At 42.6% G+C, this 17228-nt stretch overlaps 1 protein-coding gene across 1 annotated transcript; it reads right to left on the minus strand.

Annotated features, from left to right (window-relative positions):
* Positions 1–2352: 2352 nt before the first annotated feature.
* LOC128059172 (S-phase kinase-associated protein 2-like) lies at positions 2353–3181 on the minus strand. The gene is made up of 2 exons (XM_052651569.1): positions 3153–3181; positions 2353–3016 (listed from the first exon to the last, which is right to left on the minus strand). The coding sequence occupies exons 1-2, from the start codon at positions 3179–3181 to the stop codon at positions 2353–2355; spliced, it is 693 nt and encodes a 230-aa protein (XP_052507529.1).
* Between the last annotated feature and the right edge of the window lie 14047 nt (positions 3182–17228).

A 17228-nucleotide genomic window follows, 5' to 3' on the forward strand; every position in this document is an offset into this window, starting at 1 on the left:
TTCCATTGCACATGGCAACCCACTCCAGTATTCTTGCCTGGAGAATCCCATGGACAGAGGAGCCTGGCAGGCTACAGTCCATGGGTTTGCAAAGAGTTGGACAGGACTGAAGTGATTTAGCATGCTGTTGCCTGGAAAATCCCATGGACAGAGGAGCCTGGCAGGCTACAGTCCATGGGGTCGCAAAGAGTCGGACATGACTGAGCAACTTCACTTCCGCATTTCCACAACAGTCACCTTGTCTTTTCCTTCCATCCTTCTCACCTGGCTCCACCCTCTCCTGTGAGAGGGCGGGGTCAGACGCCAGTCTCTGGCCCTGACAGATCAGAAGGAGGATTGTATGGCAAACAAAATGTGTTTCCGGGCCCTTGGTAAACGTGGCCGGTGATGACAAGAAACACATGAATCTTCCAACCTGAGAGAGCAGGGACAAGATCAACTTTGTAGGCAAAGAGTGGGGGATGAGGAGCTCGGGGCCATCACCCAGCATGGCTGGCTCCCCAGCTGGGGAGTGCCCAATCTTTGCTGCTCTTCCCGTGGGTCCTCACCAGCTCTTTCCCTCAAGAAGTATGCTTTCCCCTTCATATGTTCATGTACAAATCAAAGTGATGCCACTTCTGGGACTCTTTGTTAACCCCAACAATGTAAAGACTCATATATAACTAAATGCTCCTTCATGTAAAGCTGAGTTTTAGTCAGTTTCCAGATACACATGCTTAAAAATAGAAACATGTGAGTACTAGGCAGGGTCTGAAGCCTTCAAAATGTCGAGTGCCCCACCCCACCTGTCTTCTCTCTCCATCTGAGCAGCCGGCTGCCTTCACCACAGCATCCATCTTTGCACGGCCTACCTCATCTCCTCCCCACCACAGTGGAAGCTCTGAAAAATCAGAGGTGCCCTCTTGTGCTGAGCACCCAGTTGCTGTTATTTAGTTTCTCAGTTGTGTCTGACTCTTGGCGACCCCACAGACTGTAGCCTGCCAGGCTCCTCTGTCCATGGGATTTCCCAGATAAGAGTACTGGAGTGGGTTGCCATTTCCTCCTCCAGAGAATCTTCCCCACCCAGGGATCAAACCCATGTCTCCTGCATTGGCAGATGGATTCTTTATCCCTGAGCCACCAAGGAATCCCTGAACACTTAGCAGGTCACACCAGACATCTGCCAAATAAGTGCAATTTTCTGGCAGATGCCATCTTCCCAGCAGGCAGGTCATAAGTGCTATCTCCTTGCTCTGCACCCACGGTGGCTGGTAAGATCTGGTACCTCTTATGAGCTCACTGACTGTGCTGGGATCCTGAATTACTGTTGTTAATGATTGTTGTTGTTGCTGTTGTTTGCTTTAGAAAAGCAGAATTGACCTGCTGCTGCTGCTGCTGCTAAGTCGCTTCAGTTGTGTCCGACTCTGTGCGATCCCATAGACGGTGGCCCACCAGGCTCCCCCGTCCCTGGGATTCTCCAGGCAAGAGTACTGGAGTGGGGTGCCATTGCCCTAAGCTCATATCAGGAAAGTTTTGGATTGTTGGAAACTGTGAGTAGAGTAGTATTAGTCTCAGTTGTGTCCAGCTTTTTGCAACCCCACGGACTGTAGCCCACCAGGCTCCTCTGTCCATGGGATTCTCTAGGCAAAAATACTGTGGTGGGTTGCCATTTCCTCCTCCAGGGGACCTTCCCAACTGTACATAAAGGAGACTTCATTAATGTGCGTTAGAGGATACCCCAGGTTAACCTGTTATAGAAAACTGTCTTTTGAGTCTTTAAATTCTATACCAATTCTATACCTCTGGTTGGCAGATTGTTTCTTTATCTAGGTTTTAAGGTGAATGACCTGGGGCTATTTGTTTCCATCAACCTGACTGCAAATCTAAAGGCACCGTTGAAATGTCTATTTTTCTTGCCATCCTCAGAAGAGATTGCTGCAAATCTACTCTATGATTCTCATTCTTTTCAGCTTACAGTACAAATAGATTTTTATTTTTTGCAACCTATGTCTTCTAATAAAGCAGTGCTGAAAAATTAAACAGAAGAAAGTTCAGTTGCCATATAGGCTACAAAACTGATTTGCTGGTAGTGATTTTTAAGCTTGATTCTAAATAGATTTATGAAGAATGACAACTTGGAAGATGTGGTTCAAATTTTGCTATATAAGGTACCTTGAAATTATAGGCTCACTTTCCCTAAAATTTCAAAAAGGATAGAGCTTAGGCTTTTAAATGTATAGCAGTGATAAAAGCCTTCACAGTCATTTCTAAAAAGCAACACTTCATAGTTTTCTCTCTCCAATCGTTCTCTAATATACTTGTAGAAGGAAGGCAATGGAAAACCAAGAATAAAGATAGCTGAGCTCTCCACAACTAGGCTTCCTTCCTACTTTCCCTGTTCAAAGAAAATAGGAGACACCATCTTGCAACAGAGGCTTCATATATAACTGGTCTTTGCCAGTGACAGCATTTGATGCCCCGTATCTCTTGGTTCTTCTTGTTACCAATGGCTGGCCTGGCAATGGTGATGAAATGGGAGCAATTAATCTGTAGATGAGGGAGGGCTTCCTTTAACAGGTGAAGGGTACCATCTGGCATGATTCCAAAGACTTGGAATGTTTCTAATGTGGGAATTTCTCCAAGTTCAAGTAAAGTTTCAGGTATTATGTCATAGCACCAACTGAATGATAGATGTTGGAGGTACTTGAGTTGGTAAAATTCTGGAAAGCAGTCATTGTTCAGCATGACACTGTCACTTAAGTCTAGGTGGACAAGATTGGGACATCTTCCAACTAAGGTAGAGACATCTGATCTCTGCAGATTCCTGCAGTACCTGCTGAGATTCAGCTGGCTGATGGTCTCCGACACGTGTGCAACAGCCACCTGTACGTGTTTTTCAGTGAAGTCATAGCACCAAGAGAGGTTCAGCTCATCCAATCTGGAACAGCTGCTCAGCAAAGTCTTCAGGGAAGATTCAGAGAATCCAGAATACCCAGAAAGGTTTAGTCGCAGTAAATTTGTGTTCTGAGCAAGATTATTGACAATAGGATCCGAAAGCTGGAGGCCTTCCAAGGCTGAGATTCTGCAACTTGGAGCAGTGAGACAGAAGGCCGTGCAGGGTAGACACATTGATCACAGAGTTCGACAGATCCGGGTGCTGTAGACAAAAATGGCTGAAATGTTCAACTAATGGTTGGTCCATAAATGATTGTGGAAGGCATAAACGACAGTGGAAGGCAACCACCCCTTGGGACAAAAGCCAACCAACCACATCTGGGTAGAGGTTTCTGCCCACAAGGTCTACGGTTTGCCAGAGAAATTCATCAAACACTAGCTTATACCATCTCTTACAAACACTGGAGACTTTCATGAGTTCAAGGAGGCACAGACAGGAAAAGATTCCTAATAGCAGCTCATCTGGAAGGAAGTCCCAAGAAACACCTGGAAAGTTCTCTCAGTTTAGCTTAGGTCTGCAGACAATCACAAAGTCCTTGTCATTCACTTTGCTTTTCAGCCGTTTTCATGGGGGACTTTGTGGGTGGCTCAGGTTTGAACGCAGTTCCTGGGAGATGTTCTCACTGTCCACCTCCTCCTTCTCCAGGGCTGAGACCCCCATACCTGAAAGCATTTCAGAAGTCTTGCTAGAACCCCATCCCCATGTGAAATTGGTAGTAAGGTTGCTACTCTGGTCAGGTATCTCCTGGAGGTGTTTCCTGTGAATGGCATCTACAGGTTTAGGAGTTTTAAATGCGTGCATTAATTGCAGAGGTGCCCGCCTCCCGGATTCCCGCTTTGGTACGCAGTGAAATTGTGAAGTTGAAAACTGCTGCTGCTGTTAAGTCGCTTCAGTTGTGTCCGACTCTGTGCGACCCCATAGACGGCAGCCCACCAGGCTCTGCTGTCCCTGGGATTCTCCAGGCAAGAACACTGGAGTGGATTGCCATTTCCTTCTCCGATGCATGAAAGTGAAAACTGAAAGTGAAGTCGCTCAGTCGTGTCTGACTCTTAGCGACCCCATGGACTGCAGCCCACTGGGCTCCTCCATCCATGGAATTTTCCAGGCAAGAGTACTGGAGTGGGGTCCCATTGCCTTGTCTAAGTTGAAAGCTAAAGTGATCTTAAGTGCTTCTCTTCTACTTTATCGTTATAACACAGCGATGAAGACTTTACCTTAACTATACTCCCAGATGGATTTAGCCACATTTAAGAGCCACAATGGCTCCCTTTTGTTCAAAATAGATCCACATATTTTCATGTCTGGGTTTACTAACAGCCCTTGTTATATACAGCATCTCCTATCTCACCTTTCATTTTCATTAATAGGTATACTCCCCACTCTTTCACACAATATTCATACAGAATATGTACAGAAACTTGACTATTATTTGCTGAAAATCACTAAAATAGATGTTATTAATGTCTCTCAGGAAATTTTACTTGCAAAATTTAGAAATCGCTCATGCCACTTCCAGCCCTTCATGCATTAATGTGGGGAAAAAAAAAAAACATTTATTTTTGCACTGGGCTGAAGAACCACGTGTTTATATGCTTTCATAAAGTAGCATCACCTCACTTACAGGCAGAAATGCACCGAGGTAAGATGCCTGAGTTCAGGAGCCAGACGGTTCCACATCAGATGATGAGAGCACTGAGGCAGAGAGAGTGGTGACCCTGTGAGCATGTGTGTGTCTCAATGGAAGAAACGTCTGATTAAATATATTCCTTGCGCCTGAAATATCTGCTCGGAGACGTGATGGCCACAGAAGACACCCATCTAGTGCCTTAAGCAGCCTCAGGTGTGTGTCTATCTCACGGACCCTTCTCACTCTGCACCCTAACATGCTATTAACATAAAATGAATAAACTCCAACAGGGCGTCCTGTGGGGACCCTTCTTGTCTGCATACCCTTGAGGCCATCTCTGGGAATATGAGGAAGGCATTTAACTCCAGTGTGTGTCTACTGAGTTTAATTGTTTTTACTTTTATTCAGATTGACAACTCAGTGTTTTTAAATGATGGGGCTCATTGACAAAACCTCATTCCACAGGCAGATCAGCACAAAGCCTTGGTTTTGTACTTCTGAGACACTAAGGCTTAGAAATTAAGTTGTCAATCAACTCTGTCTCTTCCCTTCAAATAAAGGAGGAAAGTCTCTGATATGGGATCTGTGTATAATGAAGTTATTCTGGCCCCTTTCCTAGGAAAAACAGGTACACAGAACTCATCAAATTAAATATCATCCTACAACAGCCCGGACGATGTCTGTGGAAGGTAGAGGGTCAGAAGAAATCCATGAGTTGCCTTTTGAGCTTGACTTCCGTGTGTGTGCAGATTTATGCATCCATACAGACCCCAGGAAAGGTGGTTTTGCTACATGTGTGAAGTAGCAGAAGCCTCAATCCTTGCAACGTTATAAATGAAGATTTTCAGTTCTTCATCTCAGTGTAAGGGCAGAGTCAGAAGGCAGGCTTAACTTGGTTCTGCAGGCTCTTGGGTAACATAGAGGCTTGGACCAGAGCATGGACCAGAGGTGGCCATGTAGATCACCTCAAGGCAAAAACGTCAAGCAAGGGCAACATGATACACACACAGGACGTACACCACTGTGGACAGTAACTTACAGAGCATGTACAGCCTCGTACCTGCTCAGTGGTAACACTGCTTCCTTTACTCCATGTTCAAAGACAAAGACAGGAGCTTTTGGCCCCAATTTCCAAACATCGGGTCTGCTGCCATGGCTACATTTGTCACAGCACTTTGGTTCTCATTTCCTGAGAATATGATTTTTGATGAATTCTTTACATGGAAAAATAATTTTTTCCTTTTTCTTGTGACATGACTTTATTTTATTTTGTCTATGAAATTTGATTAAACTAATTAGAGACTCAGTTTCCTTACTAAGTGGCAATAACATCTTCCTCATTATTAACAAGTAAGAGATTGTTTTTAAACTATAATGCACCCCACAAATGTTAGCAATCTTTTGAGTGGAACTCCAAAATCATATCAATCATTTCCTGTCTTGGAGTGGAATCTGAAGCTTTGTCTCAAAGTGGAAAGGGACTGTCTCCTTTAAGATCGGATTTAAGCAGCATTGCAAGCTGACCTGGGTTTGGCCAGCGATCCAGAGCCCGGCGTCTCTGCACGTTTGCCCATGGCCGCCTCCTCACTGCACACAGGTGTGTGTGACTGACCATCCACATGAACTTGCCTGCGACATCACCAGGGGCTCCAGCCCTGCTACAGCTTCCCTGGCCTTTAGAGAAGGACCTTTCCACATGGTAAAAGTGTGATAACTTTAAACAAATTTGCTATAAATGAAGAAGGAAGCATCACTGCCCCAATGAAGCCAATCTGAGATCCTTCATTTGCTTCTGACCCTGAACCAGAAAGGAACTGAAAAATGGACCGGTTGGACTCCCTGAAACAAATGATGCTTGAGTGGTTTCATGCATACTAACTGCCTTTGATGTAAATGGGGCCATCCGTCAGCAGCCACTGGCACAGCAGTGACCTCCCCCACTGCTGCCAGCCCCGCACGAGGGGACCGAAGCCCATCCAGGTGCCAGGAGGCAGGCAGACTCCCTCCACCCAGGGACACTCTCTTCAGAGAGGATTCCGATGGGGACTTGAGGAGGCTGGTAGGCAGGAGTCTGGCAGGGAACTCTCTGAACATATTATTAGGGAATTTGAAGTCTTAGCTATTGTGGGCCCACTCCCTGCTCCTACAAAGAAAAAAAACTAAATATAGAACTGCCACATGATCCAGTAATCCCACTCCTACACATTTATCTGGAGAAAATCATAATTTGAAAAGAAGCATGCATCCCTATATTCATAGCAGTATTATTTACAATAGCCAGGACATGGAAGCAACCTCAGCATCCATCAACAGAGGAATGGATAAAGAAGATGTACCCCCCACACACACACACACACAGAGGAATACTACTCAGCCATAAAAAAGAACAAAGTAATACCATCTGCAGCACCATGTATGGACTTACAGATTATCACACTAAATGAAGTAAGTCAGACAGAGGAAGACAAACACCATATGATATTACTTCTATGTGGAAGCCAATTAAGACATGAGAGAAATGAATTTATTTACAAAACAGAAACAGACTCACAGATCTCAAAATCAAATTTATGGTTACCAAAGGGGAAATGTGGAGGGAAGTGATAAATTAGGAGATGGGGATTAACACGTACACATTACTATATAAAAGATAGATAGTCAACAAGGATTTACTGTAGAGCACAGGGAACTCTACTCAATACTCTGTAATAACCTAAATAGGAAAAGAATCTGAAGAAGTATGGATACATGCATGTGTATAATTGATTCACTTTGCTGTATACCTGAAATTAACACAGCATAATACAAAAACATTAAAAAAAAAAGAGTAAATTAGGTCCCATCTTTGTCAAACCCAAGGACAGGTGATACCTCCCAACACCATCCTCAGAGGTAAAACTAGGGGAAGGCATCCCTGGCCTCTGTCCCATGCACTTGGTTGGTGCCCAACTTAACATCTATGTCAGGACTCAGCCCTCCCATCCCTGTATCCGGCATGTGGTTCTCAACAGGGCAGGGCCCCCACGTGTGGACTCCATCCTGGACTCAAAGCTCCTGTGCAGAAGGAAGGGAAAGGCCCCCTCCCACAGATTAACAAGTTGCTGCATGCTGTTGCCCTTTGTTCCTTTTAAAACAAATATATGCTTATAGACTTGCGATCTGTGTGATGAACTTAGCATGCAAATAAAAGGAGATGGATCAGAGTCATTTTCAGACAAGATGCACCTCGAAGGAGCCCGCAAATGGCCATTCATTTCCTCACCTCTAGGCTGACAGAACACTGACATTCAAGTCAAAGGCATGTCCTAATCGTCACGCATGTGACCACTTTTTTCTTTTTTTCACATTTGTATGCTAATCACGAGAAGCAAAAATAGACTTAGATTGGAAATCAAAGATGGGCTGTACACAGGTAATAGAGTGCTGGAGCACTTTATTTAAAGATAGAAGGCTCTCGGACCAGGCTTTATTATTGAACTAAGACTATCTATCCTTTTTGACACTTTTTAAATTAAGTTCTTCCTCTAATTTATGTTTTTGTCAGCTTTCTTCCCTTACTTGGTTTTAAACTGGCTTTTTTCCCCCTCTCTCTCAAAGTAATAAACTACTGCAGAGCAGAGGGAAAAAAAATTTTAATGACCCTAGAAATTCAGATTAACAAAATGGATCATTTGTACACAGCCACAGAATTATGAATCCTTCTGAAATATTGGTGAGGAAATTCTGCCTGATGCAAAATTTCATTTTCTTGCTCTCTGACATCTGACTCCCCACCCCTTTTCAAACAGAATGGTTATGGAACCTTTTTATTAAGGTCAAATCCTAAAAAGTAGAGGGGTTTGGGGGATCATTTTGCGGCACAAGGAAAAAGGCTTTTTTATTTTTCTTTTGAATGAAAGGAGACAAGCTCCAACAGCATATTAACACAGCAAACAGAAAATAGCTTGAAGAAGCTGGACTTGCACCCCTACCCATCCTGCCTCCTCCCTGGATGTCAACCTGACCCCCTATCATTGTGATGCCTGCCTTCCTCCCAGGATGTCCTGCGTGCAACTGAATTCACAAAGCTCAGGGAGCTGGAGATAAACAAAACAGGGAGCAGCTGCACGACCATGCATGTGGCAGTCAGAGCATCTACTTTGATGCCTTGTTGGAACAAACTGGGGACAACATAATCAATCTCCCCGACTTAACACAACCCCTACCTGGAAAATGCAAGCCAGACCTAACACGCAAATCCTTCTGCTGTTTAGCACCATTTTTGTTGTAACATTGTCTGTACAGACAGAAATATATATATATATGTATATATATATATATACTGCAATGCTACGACTAACTAGAATTTTTAATTGCTTAGATTTGATAAAGAATCCTTAATCTAAACTTAGTTTCAAAATAGAAATGACTGGTTTGTAGCATATTCACCCCCCTCCCAAAACTAGGTGATTTCTCAACAGAATCTCCACAAACAGCTTGTTTCTGCTTTTCCCACATGATGCAGTTTGTTTCTTCTGCAGAGACCAAATCCATGCCTCCTCACAGCCTACCTAGATTCTACCACCCATCCGGCAGGTGGGGACCACAGGCCTCTGCGGGAACTTCAAACACCACTCATCTCTCACCACCTAACACTCCAGTCATTGGGGACCGAGTAGCATAGTAACACCAAATGTGTGGTGGGGCCACCTAGCTCCCAGCTGGCCTGTGTTCCAACCCTGCCAGGCTGTGCGACCTCTTCTGGCCTCAGCTTCCCCACCTAGGAGTGCCTGCCTAACCAAGATGTCCTGTGCATTAGAACAAAGCCTGGCATGTAGCAGGAGCTGTTACAGTGTTACTCTGTATAGGTGCTACATAAACTAAACTCAACCCACGTGATCCATTTGAAAAGAATTAAATCACACTTTTATTGAATGACCACTAGAAATCACAGTGCAGGTGTTACAGGTAAATATCCCTTGTCTTGGGACTTCTTTGGTGGTCCAATGGCTAAGACTCCATACTCCCAGTGCAGAGGGCCCAGGTTCAATTCCTAGTCCGGGGACTAGATCCCACATGCTGCAACTAAGACCCAGTACAGCCAAAAAAACAAAAAGGTTATTAAAAAATATATCCCTTGTCTTAACACATTGCTGTTTAGTACAAGATCTAAGACAAGTGTGCAAATAAGTAATCAACAAAATAGAATGAATATTAAACTTTTTTCTAGAATGAATTCCAAAAGAAAATATCAGTATTAAATGAAGTTCAAAGAAAGATGAAGCTGCAAGTCATTGAGGAAAGCTAAAAGCTAACATAGAATGGCATTTAATATGATTTTTTGAGAATTACTAAAATTTTAATAATGAGATAATAATGCATGAGTCAGAGAGATCAATAGAACAGAACTGATAGCCACGATGAGACCTTAAATTCCTATAAGAATGAGGAGTGTCCCCTCCACTCTGTGCATGCCCCCCCACACCTGCATGAACACAGTGCTGCCAGTGCATATATGGCACCCAGGCTGCAGGCTTGTGGGTGTGGAGTTGGCCAGCCTGGGTGCAAACCAGGGTCACCAGTTCTCAGCTCCATCATCATAATACCTAAGGCTCCTCAGCCCCTCTGCCTCTCTAAACTAGGACACTGATAACAGTACTCTCTTCCTATCGTTGCAAGGATTAAATTAAGCTGTTAGCACTTGTTCAAAAAGCACATGATAAATGGCCCAATTATGTTTTCGTTTACTACAATTATTTTTAAAATGTTTGTGTTAAGTGCTATTTCCCCCCTAAAAACATAAAATGCAAAGTAAAAAATATAATATGGAACTTGACATCTGTCTTAAAAAATGCTTGTTCTAGGAGGGTTAAGGGTCTAAGAATAAACTCAGTGGAAGAAATCATAAACAGTAACAACAAAAATAAGTCTGACTTCATAAGATTTAAAAAGTTAAAGGAGTATATCAAAAACATGAATTGTAAAAGTTATCAGCAAAGTGGGAAATATTGATAACATACTCATAGTACACAAACAGGGCATAAATTTAAAACAAATACACTCTAAGCACAACTGTAAACCAGCAAAGGATAGAAAACAGAAAGTCACATACCAGGGACGCTAACTGGGCACTCTTTCTAAAGCACCTGCTATGTATGCCCAGGAGTGGGACGTTCATTACAAACCTCGAGTGAACCATCTCTCTCTGAGTTGATGAGAGCTGCGTGCAGAAGTCATCCAAGACTGGAGTTTCACTTTTGAAAGTAACTGACATCTGTATACATTTTTTCAGCTGTTTTCCCCAAATGATTCTTCTATAATCCCATTCTTCTGCCCATTCTCCGCTTCCAAATTGACACCAATAAGAGGAATGTAGGTCCCCACTTGCAACCGACCACTGGGGGGGTTCTCAGAGCCCTCAGCATCCCCTGCCTGCCACTGCCTTCAGCCAGGATTCCACAAGGAACTGGGAGCCTGGAAACAGTACCCATCAGCACTGTCATATTTCACCACCAAACACAGTCATTGGCCCAAGAGTAATGCCAAAAAGCCTGGAAAAGCCTTCCCTGATAGTTCATTGATAAGGAATCCACCTGTCAATGCAGGAGACACAGGTTTGATTCCTGATCTGGGAAGACCCATCATGCCGCGGAGCATCTAAGTCTCTGCGCCACAACTACTGAGCCCACGTGCTGCAACTACCAAAGTCTATGTGTGCCCTAGAGCCCATGCACCGCAGGAAAAGCCACCACAATGAGAAGCCCACGCACCTCAACTAGAGCATAGCCCCCACTTGCCACAACTAGAGAAAAGCGTGCACAGCAACAAAGATCCAGCATAGCCAAAAATAAATAAATAAATAATATTTTAAAGCCTAGAAAAAAAATCATCTGTGTACCCAAGCAGAGAAAATGGGAATGGCAAGCAAGTAGCTAATCTCCGCATACTATGCTACATTCAAACCATAGAACATTCAGTAGCTGTGGTGATATTTCTGAAGAATACTCAATGATAAGGAAAAGGCCTCATTTGATAGAAGCGATTCAAAAACGGGTCATATAACCAGTATGAAACCAATTAACTAAAAAATACTAATAGACACAATTAAAAGTAATATAACAAAATACTAACAATTGACAAATTATGGCTACCTTACATTTTCTACTTTCCTCTCTTTTCCTGTGTACAACAAGCATTGCTCTTCAGTTGCTAAGTCATGTCCGACTCTTGGTGACCCCATGGACTGCAGCACACCAGGCTTCCCTGTCCTCCATTATCTCCCAGAGTTGGCTCAAACTCATGTCCATTGAGTCAGTGTGATGCTATCAAACCATCTCATCCTCTGCCACCCTCTTCTCCTTTTGCCTTCAGTCTTTCCCAGCATCAGGGTCTTTTCCAATGAGTCAGCTTTTTGCATCAGGTGGCCAAAGTATTGGAGCTTCAGCTTCAGCAAAGTTCCTTCCAATGAATATTCAGGGTTGAGCTCCTTTAGGATTGACTGGTTGACCTCCTTGCTGTTCAAGGGACTCTCAAGAGTCTTCTCCAACACCACAATTCAAAATCATCAATTATTTGGCCCTCAGCCTTCCTTATGGTCCAACTCTCACATTTGCACATGACTACTGGAAAAGCCATAGCTTTGATTAGATGGACCTTTGTTGGCAAAGGGTTTGATATTTTGCAACAATTTGGTAAAATTCTTAGTGATGGTGTTTTGGAATATTGCCTCATCCTCACACTATTTCCTCACTCTGGGAGTCTGATACATACACACATACACACACATGCGTTTATATATGTAAATACATATATATATCAGTATATATGTATATATCATATGCAAATATATATAATAACTTCTCATTTTTTGTCCCAGCCACCCTGGCTTTTTTCCCCATTTCTTTGTTTCTCCTTTGGCTGCATTTTGGGTGATGCTTTTAGTCTGTCTTCTATTCATGGATTCAATTCTGTCTCTGGTTTTCTCTATTTCGCTCTTTACCAGTAGTGCTGAAATTTTTTACCATGTTTCTCATTTTCAGTTGTTCCATTTTGTTCTTTTTCAAATTTTCAATGTCAGTTTTCAATACCGTGCTTCATTCTTATATTTTCAAGCCTCTCTTTTCTATATTAAAGCATATTAAACCTATTTAGTTTATATTCTAAATCTGATCAGTATACTTCCCAATTCTGTTCAAGCTGAGTTTTGCTTTATTTCTGTTCTTTCCTTTGGAGGTTTTTAAATGCTGAGTTGATGTGTCTTGCAGATATTTTTCTTTTTAGATCTACCTGAAGTAGCATCACTTCCATCACCTGCAGACATTATCAACCTGAGACCACTTTACAGGAAATTCTCGAAGTCAGCTTTTCAACCCCATGGTGTGAATTTAGGTGACAAGCGAGAGTGACAGCTCCTCAGGGTTACAAATGGTCATGAGCCCAGTCCAAGTCATGCAGCTTTAATCCCGTTTCCACCCTTCCCAAGGTGGAGGGAACCCCAAGGCCCCAGCTCTTTGCTCCAGACATGGTGGGAGGCCTGCCTCCTGTCCCATGTTCCCTTAGGGACCACAGCACAAGCTCTGGGTCTCGAAGAGCTGGCAGCTAACCCTCTGAGAGCCAAAGCTACTGTGACACTATTTAATCTGGCCTGTGAGGTCCCTGATTTTAAATTGTTTTCAGCCTTCTGCTGACTCCTTCTGTCTATCCAGCTCGGTGATATATTTCAAAATAATTAATCCAGCTTTTTGTTTTTTAATGGTTTCCATTGGGAGGGTATGAAAGTTAGCTTGTCCACCAGGCTGCCAAGCATAGAAGTGCTTTTCTCTCTTTGTAATCTCTTCCTTATTAAGCACGGTAATGAGGATACGGTTGTTATACTATTATACAGACTGCTGTATACTTAAACATTCATGAAAAAATAGTAAAAGGAAACCTACACAATAAACTCAAGAAGATAGTAAAAATAAATATTAAAACAGTAGATGGAAGGGATGACTAAATTCTTAAAATGTTAAGTAATTTAAAGAACAAAGAATTAGCTATCGATATGATAAACAAAGTGTTTTTTTGTTTGTTTCATCTTTTGACCAAATCTGTAAAATTGACGAGGGGTTGGAAAACCATGGCCTGCAGGCCAGATCCCGCCTGCCACCTGTTTTTGTATGATACTCGAGTTCAAATGGTTTTTAGATTTTTAAATAGTTAGGGGAAAATGAAGAATAATATTTTGTGACACATGAAAATTAAATGAAATTCAAATTTCAGTGGCCATAATAAAGTTCCATTGGAACTGAGTCACATTCATTTATTTATGTCTCTGGCTACTTCCCTGCTACAAGTGTAGAGCTGAATAGCTGTGATTGAGGCCGAATGGCTCACTCAGCCTATATATTCACTCCCTGGTTCTTTACAGATAAATGTGCTGAGCCTCGAAATAAGCCTCAGGTAAAATGGCCAAAGAGAGAGAGAAAAAATAAAAATATGTAACACACATTGAAAAAGCAACGTAAACACAAATACAGAGGAGATGTTAAACTTTATAGTTCCCTTTGAAAGTGAACTTGAAAATGTTGATTAAACAAATTATTTCTAGAAAGACACCCATTACTGGCATGTTATCAGGATGAGGTAGAATGTCTGAGTAGCTGGCTGATGATGGAACAAGTGTTTAACCTTGTCATGGAGATAAATTTCCTTTTCTTCAAATGTGCTAATGTTTTACAAGGCAGTTACCTCAAATCAAATAATGTCTATTTTATTTCACTCTTTTGAATCATAAATTAGAACAGAAATTTTAACATATGGACACCAAGGGGTGAAGGAAGGGATAAACTGGGAGACTGGGAATGACATATATATACTACTACATATCAAGCGTCACTACAAACAAAGCTAGTGGAGGTGATGGGATTCCAGTTGAGCTATTTCAAATCCTGAAAGATGATGCTGTGAAAGTGCTGCACTCAATACGCCAGCAAATTTGCAAAACTCAGCAGTGGCCCCAGGACTGGAAAAGGTCAGTTTTCATTCCAATCCCAAAGAAAGGCAATGTCAAAGAATGCTCAAACTACTGCACAATTGCACTCATCTCACACGCTAGTAAAGTAATGCTCAAAATTCTCCAAGGCAGGCTTCAGCAATATGCGAACTGTGAACTTTCAGATGTTCAAGCTGGTTTTAAAAGGCAGAGGAACCAGAGATCAAATTGCCAACATCCGTTGGATCATCGAAAAAGCAAGAGAGTTCCAGAAAAACATCTATTTCTGCTTTATTGACTATGCCAAAGCCTTTGACTATGTGGGTCACAATAAACTGTGGAAAATTCTGAAAGAGATGGGAATACCAGACCACCTTACCTGCCTCTTGAGAAACCTATATGCAGGTCAGGAAGCAACAGTTAGGACTGGACATGGAAGAACTGACTGGTTCCAAATCGGAAAAGGAGTCCATCAAGGCTGTTTATTGTCACCCTGCTTATTTAACTTACATGCAGAGTACATCATGAGAAACATGATGGGCTGGAAGGGCTGGAAGGGCTGGAAGAAGCACAAGCTGGAATCAGGATTGCTGGGAGAAATATCAATAACTTCAGATATGCAGATGACATCTCCCTTATGGCAGAAAGTGAAGAGGAACTTAAAAGCCTCTTGATGAAAGTGAAAGAGGAGAGTGAAAGAGTTGGCTTAAAGCTCAACATTCAGAAAACGAAGGTCATGGCATCTGGCCCCATCAGTTCATGGGAAATAGATGGGGAAACAGTGGAAACAGTGTCAGATTTTATTTTGGGGGGGGGCTCCAAAATCACTGCAGATGGTGACTGCAGCCATGAAATTAAAAGACACTTACTCCTTGGAAGGAAAGTTCTGTCCAACCTAGATAGTATATTGAAAAGCAGAGATATTACTTTGCCAACAAAGGTCCGTCTAGTCAAGGCTATGGTTTTTCCAGTGGTCATGTATGGATGTGAGAGTTGTACTGTAAAGAAAGCTGAGCACCGAAGAATTGATGCTTTTGAAGTGTGGTGTTGGAGAAGACTCTTGAGAGTCCCTTGGACTGCAAAGAGATCCAACCAGTCCATCCTAAAGGAGATCAGTCCTGGGTGTTCATTGGAAGGACTGATGCTGAAGCTGAAACTCCAACACTTTGGCCACCTGATATGAAGAGTTGACTCATTGGAAAAGACCCTGACGCCGGGAGGAATTGAGGGCAAGAGGAGAAGGGGACAACAGAGGATGAGATGGCTGGATGGCATCACCGACTCAATGGACGTGAGTTTGAGTGAACTCTGGGAGTTGGTGATGGACAGGGAAGCCTGGTGTGCTGCGATTCATGGGGTTACAAAGAGTCGGACACGACTGAGCGATTGAACTTACTGATAAAGTAGATAACTAATCAGAACTTACTGTATAGCAGAGGGAACTCTATTCAGGGCTCTGCAGTTGCCTAAATGGGAAAAAAAAAATCCAAAAAAGAGGGGATATATGTACATGTATGGCTGATTCACTTTGCTGTACGGCAGAAACTAATAACACTATAAAGCAACTATATTCTAAAAAATTTTTTAATCTTTCCCTGATGCTGGGGAAGATTGAAGGCGGGGGGAGAAGGGGACGACAGAGGATGAGCTGGTTGGATGGCATCACCAACTCTATAGACATGAGTTTGCACAAGCTCCAGGAGTTGGTGATGAACAGGGAAGCCTGGCATGCTGCAGTCCATGAGGTTGCAAAGAGTCGGACATGACTGAGTGACTGAAATGAACTGAACTCCAATAAAAATTAATTTTAAAAGTTTATAACAACTGTTTAAAAATTTTTTTAAAAACTAAATGAAAAATCAAAAAAGGAAATTATTTTGATTTTTTACTTAGTTTTATTTTTTAACAACAACAACGATAGTAATAATTGAGCCAGGAAGCATCAGTGGATCCTAAAAACAGGTGAGTAAAAGTTTTTAAGGACTTCCTTACTTAATCTCAAAGGACTCCCCAAGGAAAAAAGAAACTTATTTATTATAAAGGGGAAAACTAATTTTATTGTAAAGGAATCTGGCAGATACCACCTTGTATTAGTTTTCTGGGACTGCACATAACAAATTACCACAAACCAGGTGACCTAAAATGACACACGTGTATTCTCTCAAGATGCTGGAACTAGGAATTCACATGTTCCCAGAGCCAGGCTCCTTTCTGCAGGCACTGGGAGAGGGTCCTTCCTGGAACTTCTGGCTTCTGGTGGCGACTGCCAGTCCCCGGTGCACGTGGCTTGTGGCCGCATCACTCCACTCTCTGTTTCCATCATCACGTGGCTTCATCCCTCTGTGTTTGTGTTGTCAGATCTCTCTCCTCTTGTAAGGACACCAGTCACTGCATTTGGGCCCTCTCTAATCCATTGTGACCTCAATCTGACTTTATTACATCTGCAAGACCTTATTTCCAGATGGGGTCACATTCAGAAAGCAGGGCTTAAGACTTCAACATAGGAAAGACACTCCAACACACAGATGCACTTTTTCAAGAGACTAAGGTGGACATCAGCCATGGGACAACCAGGAGGATGTGGCATCACTCCTGGGATGCTCCTGCCAGTGGTCCATGAACTCAAAGCCATCATGAAGAAGTTGATATTCACATTCACAGGTGATCCATTAAAAAGGTCTGTCACACTCAAAAGTGTCAGGTCATGGGAATTA

The sequence above is a fragment of the Budorcas taxicolor genome, chromosome 14, assembly GCF_023091745.1.
Source record: "Budorcas taxicolor isolate Tak-1 chromosome 14, Takin1.1, whole genome shotgun sequence".
In the NCBI taxonomy this organism is placed as follows: domain Eukaryota; kingdom Metazoa; phylum Chordata; class Mammalia; order Artiodactyla; family Bovidae; genus Budorcas; species Budorcas taxicolor.

Bases quoted from the DNA above. Each gene is read 5' to 3' on its own strand.
- LOC128059172 (XM_052651569.1), bottom strand. From the start codon at position 3,181: ATGGACCAACCATTAGTTGAACATTTCAG. The intron at 3,017-3,152 runs CCATTTTTGTCT...TCCTATTGTCAA, and splicing joins CCATTAGTTGAACATTTCAG to TAATCTTGCTCAGAACACAA.